The sequence below is a fragment of the Falco punctatus genome, assembly GCF_963210335.1.
Source record: "Falco punctatus genome assembly, chromosome: 6".
Lineage (NCBI taxonomy): Eukaryota > Metazoa > Chordata > Aves > Falconiformes > Falconidae > Falco > Falco punctatus.
Genome location: NC_137585.1, coordinates 47408754 through 47424738, shown reverse-complemented (window position 1 = coordinate 47424738; position 15985 = coordinate 47408754). Strand labels below are relative to the sequence as shown.

The window sequence follows — 15985 nt, the reverse complement described above, 5'->3', positions numbered from 1 at the left end:
CAAGATTAGCAGAGGAATGACACAGGCCAGGGGTTATATAGTTTACTTATTAACTTCATTACAGAGAACCTTGTTTGTAAATTTCTGAAACAATAGCAATGTCCATTCCCAGTATGGATTTACCTGGATAAAATTTAGTTACCATTCAAGGGGATGCTGCCAAGTAGCCTAGCTATTGTAATTTTGTACCTATTGTGATTTGCAACAATTTTTTTTATAAATAACTATTTAGTAACGTCAGGTGATTCTGTGCAATAGAATAAGTGCTTCAATATCACAAGAAACACTTTTTAGCTGACTGGATTTACAGATGTTTTTTAAGCACAGAAATGTTCTATTCTCAAAAGGAGGTCAAAGTGCTCAGGCCATACCAAACACGTCTGTATGACAAGATAGAAGAGTGCCAGAGATATGTCCTTGCCCCAAGGCCAAACGTCAGGGATCGATTCTCATCTACACAGCTTAGGGGTAACTAACTCTAGACTGGGCAGGATGCATCTGAACTACATAGTCTGTTGCTGAACGTACTTTTCTGGGCCCACGTAGCCTCCCTGTGGCTCTCAGATATTATTAGTATATGGCATTTCAGTTCAAAGTATCTGTAACGTTGTGAAGGCCTGTGCTGGATGCCAACGCAGCACTACTGGGACAGCATGAAGTCAGAAGATTGTGTGGCATACCTCGGTTTGATGACAGCTAAGGCATGAAGATACAAACCCCGCTGATACAGTGTTAGGAACCAGTGCAGGGTTAAAAGGACCCAAACCTACAGCAGTCTTGTCCATGCTGCCTTTTTGGAAACAGTCCCTGGAGTAAGCCTATGTCTTAAAGGCACCTGCTAAAGCAATCCAGACCCCCAGAACAAGATCAGAGCAGAGTCAAGTAGTGTCAAGACTGGCAGTCAAGAGTACCGTGCCTCTTTCAGTCTTCAGCCTCTTTCATTTAGCACTGTGGATGAGCCACTAAAACCCAACATCAGATTTGTGACCATAAGTATGTCTGAGGATCACATGTGGAAGTAGATAGGCAGAGAATCAAGTCCCAGACTGCAAGGTTCCCCTTATTTCACAAAAAAAGTCTCCTTTCTGGGCCAAGATCCACAAATGATTCACACATGCACAAAAGAAAGCATGGCACAAATGCATTTTGGTTTTGCCTTGCTCTGTGGTACAACCTTCATCCTCAGAGCCCTGTTCATCTGCATTCCTTCTCAATCATAGAATAGTTTGGGTTGGACCTTAAAGACCTTTTAGTTCCAACCCCCCTGCCACGGGCAGGGACACCTTCCACTAGACCAGGTTGCTCAAAGCTCCATCCAACCTGGCCTTCTCATTACATGTTTTTCCCAGATTGTCACTCTGTTTGGTTTGGCTCTTTTCATAATTATTATACATACACACATGATTTTCTGTTTTAATTTGTGTTGGTTTGTTACCTTTTGGTTTGAGGATCTGTTATGGGCCTAATTATCTTCCCTGCAGGGATGAAGCCAGATGTTACATCATCTTCCAGGTGGTGATAGACAAATAGTTATTTAACATATCTTATGATCTTGAAGCTGTTTAATCAGTTTGGACACTTGATCCTACTACTTTTTTTTAAAAAAAAAGAAAGCATAACAAGAACAAATATAAATTTATCTAAGAGGAGGCAGCTGTTTAAGCTCATCTTAGGCACTGTTCTAATTTTCAGTGGTATTTTATTGTTCTTACATTGTCAAATATTTAAGACAAGTTTAGATACATTACTTTTCCCCTTTATTAAGCATCATTTTTTGTTGATTTCTTCCTCATCCATTTCAATACAGCTTTTACGAGTACTCATTCACCCCACACACTTCTTTCTCATCTAGGGACATTTACAATGGATAATGGCATTTCTTATTATATTTTGATGTCACATTAAAAGAAACCATTGTCAGGCCATCAAAAAATACTTAAACCAGGTCTTTATTCAAATTAAACATATAATAATACTGATCTATCTTTCAGGGTTCTTAGAAATAATTCCATCTCTGATAGCTGAAGTTTCACACTTAATATGACTCCTAGCTAAGGTTCTTCCACAGAAAATAGAATGGGACTATTACTTTAAAGGCCTGCTACTTATCACATAAATGACAGTTTGAGTCAAATGCTGTATATATTTTAGATGCCATACAAATACATTAGCTTACCTTCCACATTTAAAATATGAAGGAGACATTTTTGGTGTCTGAAAATTAGTTCAGTCCCTTGTAAAAAAGGGCAGGTGATAACCAATGGAAGAAGTAAGATAATGGAGATATTGGTATTTAGCACGTTGGCTTTAATATGAAAAACTTTCAAGGGCAATTGAAAGATGTTATCAAATGCCTTTTGCAACATTCTTGCTGTCCCAACTGAATTGCCAAGCCTTCAGGCAAGGCTTGTCAGCACCAGCACAGTGCTCTGCTAATGCACCTCAGCACCTTCTAGGTCACAGCTTGTGTCCAATTTGGAGCAAAGCGGAGGAGCTCAGATCAGTCTATATCTGTCATGGTAGAAGTGTCCACAGAATAAATTAATTGTTCTGAAGCGTGCTACAAAGCTCCCAGAGGGTTCAAAGGAGACCAGGATTTCTGTCCTAAATTACAGAGGTTCAAAAATGCAGATTGCTAGGTGTGTCACTTTCTCTTAGTTCAGGGTATGAAACTGGACTAGCCTTCACATAGCTGGCCCTGTTCAGTTCAGTGAGGCTCGCATAAAAACAAACCACAAACAACAAAAACCAACAACCCAACAAGCAGGGCTTGACTGAGGAAGAGGAGTATTTTAAGAGAACAGGTCTTAAAGGAGACCCATGCACCTCTGGGATTTCTTGTCATCAAGAGTTTTCCTTCACTGGGAATACCAGAACTGCAAGGAAGAAAAGGTTGATCTTGCATGCAGATGCTATAGAGGATGTATTGTATAATGCATATGGGTTTGGCCACTTCTTCAAAAAAGATATTTTCTGTAAAGAGGTCTAGGATGTTTCTAAATCACCTGAGTAGCAACACAGAAAAATAGAAGCAGATTTCCAGGAAGACAAGGTAGAAGAAAAGGACCCTCACTTCTGCTGGGTTAAAGATCCTTCGTCACTTTCATTTTGAACCCCTTTTTCCAGAGACTCATAACTACAGAAGTGGAAGACTACAGTTAAAACATACTAACGCCAAAGACATAAAGAGATACTTTGCCTTAGACACATACTATTAAAATAGCAACATGCAATTTCCAACTACTGAAAGGCAGAAAACATTTTTTTTTTCTTTAAGCTCTTCTGAAACCTGCTGCAACTAGAAATCTTGAGGGTGACTATGTAGAAGTGCCCTGAAATTACCATGGTGATGAGGCTCACAGCACAAGCAACTCACAATTGGCAACACATCTTTTGAGACACCTGGACCTGGTGCTAATATTTGGAGATGCACTGAAGGTCCAAGAACACTCTCCCCATAGACTGAGTGAAGCATAATGAAAAGATAATATATTTCCAAGGTTTTTTACAGAATGTAAGTATGCATCTTTGAAAAAGGAGACTGTTTTTTATAAAGGCTGATATTTGTAAGCCAGCAGTTTCTCACTTGTAATACGTCAGAGCTGTATGAGAAGTCCTGTGAGAAATATATTCTAAGGGTCATTTAAAAAAAAGCTTTCTAGCTGTTTCCTTGAGTTCATAAGCCTACCTGCCAAAACTGAACATCAAAAAAAATGCAGTTAGTTTACAAAAATAAAATTGATAGGCAAAACCATTTCCTACAAGAATTTTGAAGAGATGGAGTCATATTTGCACAATGAATAACTTTCTCTGTGGAGTTAGTTGCGTATTATTTCTGATGTTTGGGTTTTTTTCAGCTATAAAAGCAAGATACCAAATTTGTAAAGAATTCATTTGTGAGACTTGAGTAACATCCCACAGAACAGGACCAAGCGGCCATACAAAACAGAAGTCAGCTTAACTGAAACACAGCAAGAGTGCCAAGTCTCCTTCCTAATGGGAGCCCTGATTCAGACCCTTAATATATTATTTCTTTCTGTTACAGAAACATCAGTTTGAATTAAATCTCCCTTGTGCTAAGCTCTGAATACCTATAATGGGAGACACAATCCCTCTTCTGAAGACCTCACAATTTCTGAGTAAGATTTCACTGTGGAGAGAAAGTATTTTACATTAACGTGCTTCCTTGTGTTTTGAAGCTACAATCATTACTCTTTAAAAATAATGAAATAATTAGTGAAAAAAACACTGGAGAAAAATCTTCTTGACAAATACCTGAAGTAGTTCAGTTATGCAGGACTTTTAAAGGGATGACTGGATATAAAATTTGGCACTCTAGACTTGAACACCATTCTCCTCTTTGTATAGCTTGGCATTAGATTAACAGGTAGCAAGGAAGCGTTTTAGCTATTCACAGATACTTTTTTTTAACACCTGCAAAAACATTTTTCTTATCAAAACCCAACACATTTTTGGGAAAAAATTAAAACAAGTAACACGCAGTAATGCAGTGGGGTTTGCTTATCATTACTGATAGTGCTTTAGTTTAGCTGTATGGAGTCAGGACACTGGAAGCGGTCTGATTTGGAGATGCTCTCGACTTCTAAAAGCACTGCAACACGAGTGACTCCATGTGTCAGAGTGCCTCCATGCCCAAACCATTATTCGTGTTTCAGATAGATGAAACTGAAATGTTTTCAATTTTTCCAGTACTCAAAGAGAGAATTCTGGTCTTATTTAGACTGGAAACTTCTGAAGCTTTGCAGCTTTCTGGGGGGGGTCTGTATTGTGTGTGAGGCCCTGAATGTATCACGTTACTCAGCAAAGGTCCCCTTCTGCTGCCAGAAGACTAAAAAATTGTATTATTCTGTGGGCTTTTTTCTTTCTCAGTAGTACATATAACAGAAGACAGTTTCCCCATGCTTATAAAATATTGACCAAGAATTCTTAATTCATTAAGAAACCCGTGCTTAGCCTTGAGAAATTCAGCGGAACTAGAGCAAGGAGAATTTTCCAGCCTGCACTATAAATTTCCTTGTGGATTGAAGTTAATAGCATATGTTTTTAATGGTCTCAATAAGACAATGGCTTTCATTTAGGTGAAATTACTTTCTTAAATTTGTATAATGTGGCAATTCAAATACATTGCAGTATAATTTTATTACAAATTAACTGAAAATATGTCTGCTCTGCTTGATTTAAATGACTCACATGAAGATAACCTCCAGCCTACATACAAAGGTCTGTCTTTGCTGCATGGTTTCAGGTATTAGAATAGCGTTATAAAAAACAGCCTACAAGCTCTGCTATGAGCAGTAATGAAAGCAACAGCGTGCAGGATTACGTTAACACCACAGACCCTTTATTTGTTATTCCTTCTGTAAGTGCTGAAGATTCAAGAAGGTTAGCACATGTCAACCACATGGACTTCACTTGAGATTTCTCCTAGGTTTCCAAGTAAAGGATAGCTTGTTATTGTAACCTAATTTCATGACTTACCAAACAAATGAGGACCCTCAGCAAGAGCAAATCCATCCCCAGTGGGTAGCTGGTGATGTCCTATTAAATTCATTTCAGATCCCATTTATTCTTCAGTTCAGTATGAATATGCTAATTAAAAAATAGGTTGAAAGGAGACCCTGGAAGATACAAAGCAAAAGGAGTATTCAAAACAAGATAAATAACTCTTGTGTATCTATTATAAGGCAGGATTCAGGAGGTTGTTTCAATATTTACCATAACAAACATTGGCTTGAAGTTACAATACCTAATTCAGCCTTTAAATAAAATGCTGCATTTAGTCTGTTTGGTTTTTCCTTGCTGTGGTGTATTTTATTTGCTGTCCTTCTGCTGTTCATTTAAAGCTAATGGCAGTTTATGCAGTTTATACTCGACCTTATTCAAATATTCACAGACTGAAGCACTGTCCTGACCTGCTGAGGTCATGCTGCCCAGTCCCCCTTCCAGGGAATACCAGTTTGCATTATTTTTTCATTACCCTTTCATCATTTCATTGCTCTCGCTTGCTGAAAAAGTATAAGTTTATGGTTAGGTCAGAAGAACCAAGCTGGGAAACTTGAGTTTAATTTCCAGCAACTGGCTCCTTATCTTGCCTTCAGTAATTACTGTCTGAACAAGATAAATGGTGACAAAAACAGAAAGAAAAGCTTTGGTCTAATCACCAGGCTCACTCACGCACTCACTTTCTGGTCTCAAGCAGCTGCATAACTTTTGCTTGGGGAGGCTGGGAGATGCTTGTGCCTGCTCACTAGCAGGTTTTCCTAGCAGGTCAGCTGGAGCAGCTTTCACCTGCTGAGCTTGACAGTGGCACTGTACCCAGGTCTTCTTCCCACTCTAACTGCTAGGCTATTAAATAAGAGGTAAGAGACCTGTCATTGCCTCCTACTTGAGTGGAGGCTATAGCTAGAGCAGTACTGCATCCAGGAGCAAGGCATGCAAGAGGGTCCCTTGCCCAGGTCTGGGTCATGTGTGTGGGATAGGGCAACTCGACAGCATTTGAGGCAGGACCATCAGCAGTGGGAGAACATACAGCTCCAACAAGGAGCTGTCTCAAGCATTTATGCAGACACCAGGAGGATTCTGCATAGAGTTGACAGAAATCTTTTTTGCTTTGTTTTATAGTCTCAATGTTTTATTCAGTTTTATTCCCATGGGCCCATCCCTGGGGCTGCATTTCCACTCACTGAAAGTGTTTGAGAGTTACAGCCCAAGCTGCTTCCCAGTAAGGGCTCAGCATGTTTCTCAAGCAGAAGTGAAGTCATCTGACAAAAACATGAATGCAGCAGGAGGCCACAGTGCTGAGCAGGCTGGGAAGTAGCTTGTGAAGGTAGCAAGCGCACTGTGTAATTATATTCAGATTTGTCCGTAAGGATTCATTAAGTTCTTTCTTAGCATAAACAAAGGCCCTCTAATTAGACAGATGCATTTGAAATGTCTGCCCACAGATAATTTAAACAGTTCACTCAGAAATGTCAAAAGCTACTTGTATCACAGAGCAGATTTGTTCTTGTGGCAAATAAGACATAAACACACAGACTCAAATCAAGCACAGGAACATAGTTTAGCTACAGCAAAAAACTCCTCATATCTTGGGATGGGGCTTGGCAACCAGCCCAGCCACCCCAGCAGGCCCACATCTACTTCCAACCATTTTGCTGCCTCACCACGGCATTTGCTGCGGAAGGTGTCTGCTGGACTCGGGAGGTGGGGCTGCCCAGGGCTGCACAGGTCTTATGGTTCCTGACCACCACTTTTCTTGTGGACTGCCCACCACAGACCCTTAAGAGAGGATTCCTCTTACAGCCCATTACAAGGGTTCTGTGATGGGAGAAGACAGCAGCACAGTCAGGACCCTATAACGGCTAGTAAGAGAAACATCAAAATCAGGTGTCTTCAGAGGGCTCCTGAACGTTTCTCTGCATTTGCTTGCTGAAGAACTGAGGTGAGGCCATCTCCACCCTCTCCTTACACCCAATCCCTTCATGTACATGGTATCCCTACAGTCCACGGGTATGCAGCCCGTGCGGTTCCTTGAAGGATTAGTTCTCCCTGCAGCCAGAATTCAAGATCATGTTCCATCACTACTACTGCTACTACCACTTCTCATGTTTCCTCCTCAGACCCTACAAAAGGAGCTAATGCTGCAACAGCTAACATCAGCATTGGGATTGTGAATTTCTGTACGTTCATACAGAGCCTAGAACTCATCTTCTTAGGGAATGTTGTTGTTATATCAAGGCACTTTAAAGACAGTCCCAAAATTACATCCATTGTTAAGTATTTTGTTAGACTGCCAGTATACGATCAGACTTTCAACACATAGCTTCTTAGCTTGTAAGCTATATACCCTGCATCTGTCTAGTCTGTGCTGCAAAAAAATGAGAAAGCAAACAAGCTAATATAGTGTCTGTGTTTTTATAGTCTTTTTGAAATGTCTATAAACTCTTTTCTTGGTTTTTTTGAGGCTATTCCATTTTTTAACGTGTCATTAGATAACCTCACCTCAAGACAGACTTATTAGAATCTATTATTCACAAAAAAACCCACCTAACTGGTGCTATTAATACTGCCTTGTTTATAGTAAGAACCCTGAGGATACACCTGTCATAACCTCCCAGTCAGCTAGGACACTACAGGTTTTGTAACTCTACCTCTCCTGCCACATTAGTTTTGATGTGGATGGATTCAGTTCAAGTCAAATGTTCATGAAGCTTTTACAGGTCCCACCTTTTCTAATATTTCATTTTCTTTAATAGGCTTAGCTGATACAGGCCATTTACTGGATGTCATGGAAGAAATTAATCCTGTATTCTGGGGATTTCTGCACAGCACAAGACATGATCACCATTAAAAAGGCTGGAAATATATTTTCCATTACATGTAGCTTTGCTAATTTAAATTTGCCTGAACTCCAAAGTCCTCATTAAATACTGATTGACATTTTGCTCTGGTTTGCCCCTGAATCCAGTCTACTGTGATCTATCTATCCTATATTAGATTTATACAATTAATTTCACCAGTATATAAAAGCAGCAGCTGCTGATTTCCAGCCTTCAGACCTACCCAGGTACACAATATAGAACATTTAAGCACTGCTTACTCCACACGTTGTTCAGTTCTGGGAAACAGTATAGGTCACCATAAGTCGGTGTTGCAAGCCATCACAGTGGACTTCACTTTCAAAGAGACAGTCCCACAACACCTCCCCCCATCTCCCACGGAGCAGAAGCATTGCTCTGGCCAGTGGGACAGTTGCACCCAGCAGCCATACAGAGGCACCCAAATTGCTAGCAACATGGCCAGATGACAAAGGGTGCCACTTGCTGCACCTGTGCACAGAACCTCTTAGCAGAAGTATTCCTTCCAAAGACAGAGGGTCTGAAGTGGTTTTTTTTGGCTGGTAATAAAGCTATGTCATCTCAGCTTCCAGAATAAATTCATCTACATGAACTAGGATTGGTAAACACTCTCTTAATTCAGATTTCACATGATAGTGGAAAGCTTGTTGATAAGCACAGGCATTTTTGGTATAACAAAACACTCATAGGTATTTCTACCGCATGCTTGCTTCCTTACATGAAGTGTATCTCTTAGCTACTGCTATCAAGATAATCTAGACTACTTTAGCCAACTTGACTGATACTCCATCCTGAGGTGTAACAAAAAATGCATCAGATAGGTAAAAGCTGGAATAAAGACAATAAGCGCACAGGAAATCAATATTGCTTTCCAAAATAAAAGCCCCTCAAGAGAAATTAAGCAGTATAGGATAAATTACAAAGCTTTTTTTTGCTCCATCACTTTTTGAGATTATTTTCATAGGCCGAAAACATAGAGCAAAGAAAAAGAGATTAGTATGTATAAAGTAAAATATATGCCAAATTGCTGGAGATTTTCATCAGTTGCATATTAAGAGCTATGAATTACATGACATTTTCTTATATGTATCCTTTAGCACACTTCAGAACAGTCCATCAATGCACGTTTATGTATTCTGTGTTTAACTGAGAAAATGGAGATGTGTATTACTATATATGTGGCTTGCGCTTTCACCATATATATATATGTGCGTGCATGCTTATCCAGCTTTCTTATGGGATATATGTTCATGGGAGTGTACAAATATATATGTATATGCATACGCATGTAGGTATAGGCTTCAGATTTATTGTTGACTCTTATCAGTGGACTCGCTGTGACCCTACTATGGTCAACAGTAAAGTTTCCCCTGGCTTCTGCATAAGCAAAGCCAAGCCCCTTAATGAAATAATTAAAGCTAAAATCGACTGAGCTCACTAAAAGACAAAAGCATCATAGCCTCATACTTTCAAGTAAAGTAAAAATACATTTGATCATCGGGAAACCTCCATGATGGTCTAATTGCATTTCACCTTCAGAAGAAAAATGATTGAATCTATTTCAATTACTTAGTCAAGGAAGATATATCAAAGCACAGGCAAAAATCTGCAGAAATATTAGTGAGGTGCATTTCCCTTCTCCTGTCCCGTAATATTGTCTTTACACATCTGGTCGCCAATTGCTCAAAGAGATATTTCAGTAATCATTAATCTATGGCCTAATCCAAACACTCTTAACATCAATCGGAAGACTCCAGTCTAGTTCACAGGATTTTGATCTGGCCTTATGGCCTTTTTATAGAATATTTAATGCAGTGCCTCACTTATTTGATAGGCTTTTTTTATTTGCTTGCTTGTTTGTTTTAAAGTGTATCAAAGAGACACGAAAGCATTAGGAAGATTTGTGCTCCTTGTTTCTAGCCTTTTGCTGCCAAATCATTTTGGCATGCATGGCACTCACAGGCAGCTACACAGCAACTGTTGCAAAATACAAGCAACAATATGAGCATGTCTGAGAACCAGAAGCAGAACTGGTGCTATTCTGTTCATTTGAAATTTACTATTTAGATATTTTTAATATGGTGTTTGAAATCAGAGCAGCAAAGAGATACAGGACACAGAACACAGAAAAAAAGCCAGGGTTTTCTTACAGATTAATTCTGAAACAAAATTAAGTATCTTTCAGTCACAAGCAGAACTGAAAACTCTACCACAAGTCTCAATGGCATTTCTGTAGGTAGGCAAGTAACTCCAAAACAGTGAGGCAAGTTTCTGGCTATCCCTGAGATGACCTGCTGAACATCATTTTTCTGTGTCTTCCTTTCTCCAGCATCTTTTTCTACATCTTGCCTGATAAAACTGCAAATCCTCCTTTCTTAACCTTTTCCTGGACTCTAATCTAGCCTAGTGGGATCCCGATCTAGTTTTGGATCTCTAGGTTCTCTGTAACACAATCAATAGCAATTAAAAATAACAAAAGCCAAATGTGCCCCACCACAATGATAGTTTTCTGAAGATAAATGGCTAGCAGAAACACTCAGAATAAATGGACATTTTCTTAAAAACTGGCAATGGATTCAAAGGGTAATAGCTTGAAATGTGAAAGCACCTTTTGCTTGTGCTAGTTATGTGAAATGAGTGCTAAAGTCCTGGACTTCGGAAGATGCACCTGGAATCTGTACACAAAGCTGTCAAACAAAGAAATTACATAAAACAAATCTAACTATACCCTTTCTGGATTTTCCTGTCTTCTCCCATTCATCACATTTAAAACATTTCTTGTCCCTAAAAGGGATTAAAAAATTAACAAAGCAGTACAATTTTAAAGCTGATGGCACATAATTAACTAGATAGTCTTATTGCAGGAAGGACTCAGTATCACAGTTTTACTTTCTTTCCCAGTGACACACAGACATAGAAGCCAACTTTCTACAGACAAATTCCAACACTGTCATTATTTGTCATGATCTTAACATTTTCCCAAGGGAAATTCCTGCTGTCGCACCAGTTTTGTAGATGAAATTACTTCTCCTTATATTATTCTTCAATAAAATATTAGCTTTAAAAACCTTTTTTTTCTGGTCAAAAATCCATTAATATCCATTAAATAATTCGGGTGAGAAAAGCACTTTTATACTACACAACAGCAAGAGCTATCAGTTTAAGGAATTATTACTTACTCTTCTTTTCTGGAAGACTGAAGACGGCAGGATGTAAGAGTTCTGCACTCAGTTCAGTATCCTAATGATTCTCACACAGGAACATTTTTGTTTTGGTTTGGGGTTTTTTAGGTTTAACAGAAGCCTGTAGTGATAACACAATGAATCAAAGCTTGGGCTCGTTGGCTCAGTGCCCTAATGGACAAGGATTACTCATTAACAATTCTTTCTTTGCGAAACTCTCCAAACATAGGCTGTATTAAAATGTTGCAAATCCCACTTGTCCATCAGCAGATGCTTGAAAAGCTCATTAATACCCTGGCTGGGTGCAGAGGAGAAGTTAGCTCGAATAGTGAGGTGATAGTACCTTGTTGCTGATTATAACAGTTTTCTTGCACATGTACATTTTTCTGAACACTCAGCCTCCTTGTCTTTCCCACCCAAGGAACCAAGATGTCATTTCAAGGCATATACTTGACTTTTAAGTATTTCCATTGTTTATACTTTTTAGGGGAACTGGGCATTACACAGAGTACTGAAGCAGAACGGGCTATATATTACAGCATCACAGGGATTTGGGAACATTGAAGTTTGGTTCCTGGATCTGCCAACCACACTAACAAACTGCATCATTTTGATTTGGGCTTATGGCACAAAACCTCAGGCGTGAAACAGGCCCTTCACTTTAAACCTGGTAGACTCATGCACCTTTTGGGCACAAAAGGAAGAAAATGGTACCTGTAGATGATGAATCGCATCCTGGGTGGGCTACACTGCATCTGAAAAAGCTGATCTCTTGCCACTGACAGAAAGGGGACCTTGAACCACTACATCCCCAGCAGAGGAATTTAAAATTAAATGAACACAGGCTGTTCTTTTTCAACATCCTACCAACACAGCAAGGGTGATAATAACATGTTTTGCATTGCTAAACATTTCCAGTGGGAATAAGTTGTTCTGGCAGTGGTATTGAGGCAAATTCCAGCCAGAGGGGATGGCTGGCAGCATCACTCATGGAAGCAAGTTCATTTCTGCCACATGGTATATGCTATCTGTCCTTTTCTACATATTTACACTGCCTGATCAAGAGTGAATACACAGAGACACAAGTTGTACCTCCTGCTCCAGAAGAGAGAGGCACTGGGCAGCAAACAGTGCTCTCTAGGAGAAAGGTGACAGCTGCTGGCCCTGAAATTACCAAGAGTAAAATTCCCTCACTTCCCCCCAGTTTAAAAGAAAAAAAAAAAAAGTAGTTTAAAAATATATATTCATCCTCAAGATTATATCAAGGAAACTAAAACCCTTTATCCTTCTCTTTAAAAGTTAATTAAAGGGTCTTTCATGTGTTGTGTCCCTTGCAAAATCACCTGGTAGCCAAACACACATGGTATGACAGGTTTCTGAAGAGAGCAATGGCAGAATGATGCCACAAAGCTGTCACTGGACACTAGCACTCCCAAGGGGGTACTTTCAGGGATTTACCCCTACAGTTCATTCCAGCAGGCACTGGCCATATGATAAGTACATTTAAGGCTAATGTTCTCTCAGTCCTCATTTCTGACTCTCTGGAATGCATCGCTACTGTAACAATGAGTTTCCTGTTATACAAATTCACGTTTAGAAAATTGACAAAGTACTTTCATATAAGAGAACTCTTCTAGAACAACCCCGTCCACGGGAGACAGGTGCTCTCCAGAACTCCAAACATGCCAACATCCCATCTGACACTTCCCAGTAAATGTCCACTCCTAGGAAACACATGCCAAAAAAACCCTCTCTCTTTGGTCATCCTGAGGCCAGTGATGGGATTTGTCCCTTAGCAGGTGAACAAGCAGAGGCTGAGCCAAGAAGTCCAGCAAATGTATTATGTTTCATGGAGCTTTCCATCTCTTGGCTAGTTCTAAAGACCTTAAATCTCTTTTTCAGCTTTCAGCCTCCTGCAGCATTGGTCCTAGATAGCTGGTGGCACAGAGCAATTGCTATTTGGAAGTCCCTAGAGATCAGCCTTCAATAAAGGTTCTTCCCCAGAAAGCATTTTCCTTTGTGTGGATGCTGTTTGTCAGGCAGCAAAGAGCCCACCACAAAGGAAACTGAATTTAATACCCGTATTCACTAATGAATTTGTTGCATTAAAACATTTTTCTTCTCCTTACAATAATGAAGAGGCAAGTGGCAAAGTGGTTCTTTGTCCACTAATCAATACTTTCAAGACATTATGAGAAAAAGCAAAGAAAGAATCCACGTGGTCAAAAGAGGAGGTGTTGCCTATAGCAACAACATGTGGCATTACTAGTTCAGGCCAGGTGTTCATATTTTATTGTGGCTGATGTACAAATGAAATTGAACAGAAAAGAAATCAAGCAAACCAAATATAACTTCTGTAGTGTTACGAGAGACTACCCACACAGCATCAAGGGAGAAAAGAGGAAGGGAAAATATTCAAATCCAGTTACTTAGAATTATTTTTCTTTAAGACAGCACTGCATGCTATAATTTTTAAAGTTTCAGAAAACTGACATCCTAAAACTTCTCTAGACTAACATTACTTCTGTAACTGGGAAAAAACACATGTTCTAAAATACATCCATGCCATTATCAGTGCAAAGACATGTTCAGCTACAAAAATAGGGATATATTTACAAAAAACCATTCAGGGCTAAAAATCTGTTTGCTTAGAAAAATACCAATACATCATAAACTCCACACTCTATGAAAGAATCTGAATTTTTGTCGCAGCTCTTGTCTTGCTACTCTGCCTTTTCTCTACTGAAAAATTTGCCATCCCACAATTGCGCTGACAAGGTAGCTCCTGGCATCAGCCATGGAAAGGCAAGTGAAATCCTGGCAACAAGGTAGTCAGTCATCACAAGTGTCAATGGGAAAGTCTAGTACAGAAAGAGAAAGGGGAAAAGGAAGAAAAGGTAGCTTGGGCATTCGTCTTCAACTTTTCTTTCTCTTCACACCCCTATGAATGCATCACCACACATTAAAAAATAATAATACACCCACAAATGACCGGTACCTTCTCCTTTTTGCATACATACTTGTCAGCAGCTGTACAACTTTCTGCCTACTCGCATACAGTTGCTTGGAGTTCCAGCAGCATTGTAAAAATGACAAGCAGTCACAGCTAGTGAAAGACCTTAGATCTGTGTTTGACCAAGGCACAGGTGACTTGACCAAGACCTGCTTGTGCTCAGTAACCTCTTTCACCGGCGCTGACAGCTCCCAGCATGAACAGTACCGCAGACACCTGAGGGCTCATCCGAACCAAACTGTGCCTCAGTACAAACCATCAAGTACCACCCAGAAAGTGTCCCTGACTTGGTTATAAACAGTTGCCATTAAACAGCAGAATCACCTGCAGCTATTCTTTCATCCCTACCAGAGCCCCTTATTTACTATTGCTACACAGATGATACACATCATCTATACCACTTTAGGTCATGATCTATCTAATCACACCAGCCATTTCTTACTCGTAGGCACTCTCAGAAATATCAGTATTCACTACTCTAAGGAATAAAGGAAGCTTTTATTTCTTGAAGGATGGCCAAAATGATCACCAGCTTATAATAAATTTTACCACATGAAGATAATTAAGCAATCTTAATAGGTAAGGCTGTTTCTGTACAGGCTGAAAAAAACAGGAAAGGAATGGGGTGCAAAGTTTCAGTGAGTCAACTCTCATAGCTGTTCATCTTTTTTTCCTTCTGCATTTCAAAATCAGAGGAATAACTTCACTTTTAAGATTAGCTTAGCTTATTCAACAAGTCTTTAATTAATCGGAGCCTCTTCATTGTGAGTTGCTCTCTGATCATTTGGTTTCTGAACAGGGGAAAAATTGTTCAACAGTTCTGTGTTGTGCCCTGGTGAAATCTAATATTCTGTCTTTATCACTCACATATTTAAAGTGGAGTGTCATGGAGGGTAAAACGACCACTGAACAATCTGTCCTAAGCAGGGAATTCCTCCCTGGTGGCAGGCAGTTAATGGTTAGCCAACATGCTCTAGCAAGAGCATATATATTATTAACAAGATACTATCTTACAGCTGCGTAGGTGCAAAAGGAGAGTTGAGCATATGTGGAATCAGCTGCAGCATGTTGTTCCAAGTCTGGGGAACTCATTCTACCTTCCTCTAGCCAACTTAACCGAAATCCAGAATGTGCGTTTTCCATTAATAAGTTCTGGTTATTCCACATTAGATTCTCATTTAAAATTTTAATGAGGGTACTGATATTACATGCCCCTCTCCCCCCCGCCCAGGGATTACAAGGTTAAAAGTTCCTAGAGGAATCACAGCTTTAAGTTAAAAATGTCAGTATAGTATTAACTGATAACAAGTTCTCCTAGAGGCCTCAAAATAAATATATACTTTATTCTTTCAATTTTTTTTCCTCTTGACATTTTGATGTTGTACAGTACGATACTGATTGAGTTCAATAAG

The 15985-nt window shown here is 39.5% G+C and overlaps 2 protein-coding genes across 2 annotated transcripts in view; both read right to left on the bottom strand.

Moving 5' to 3' along the window:
• Positions 1–5584, bottom strand: part of NR1H4 (nuclear receptor subfamily 1 group H member 4) — a gene marked incomplete at its 5' end in the record, with an annotated part of 38633 nt that extends 33049 nt beyond the window's left edge. The window contains one exon of the mRNA XM_080394175.1: positions 5500–5584. Coding sequence (XP_080250301.1) covers positions 5500–5584 — 85 coding nt within the window. The remainder of the gene's footprint in view (positions 1–5499) is intronic.
• Positions 5488–15985, bottom strand: part of SLC17A8 (solute carrier family 17 member 8) — a 61699-nt gene continuing 51201 nt past the window's right edge. The window contains exon 13 of the mRNA XM_080394153.1: positions 5488–5639. Coding sequence (XP_080250279.1) covers positions 5592–5639 — 48 coding nt within the window. The 3' untranslated portion in view covers positions 5488–5591. The remainder of the gene's footprint in view (positions 5640–15985) is intronic.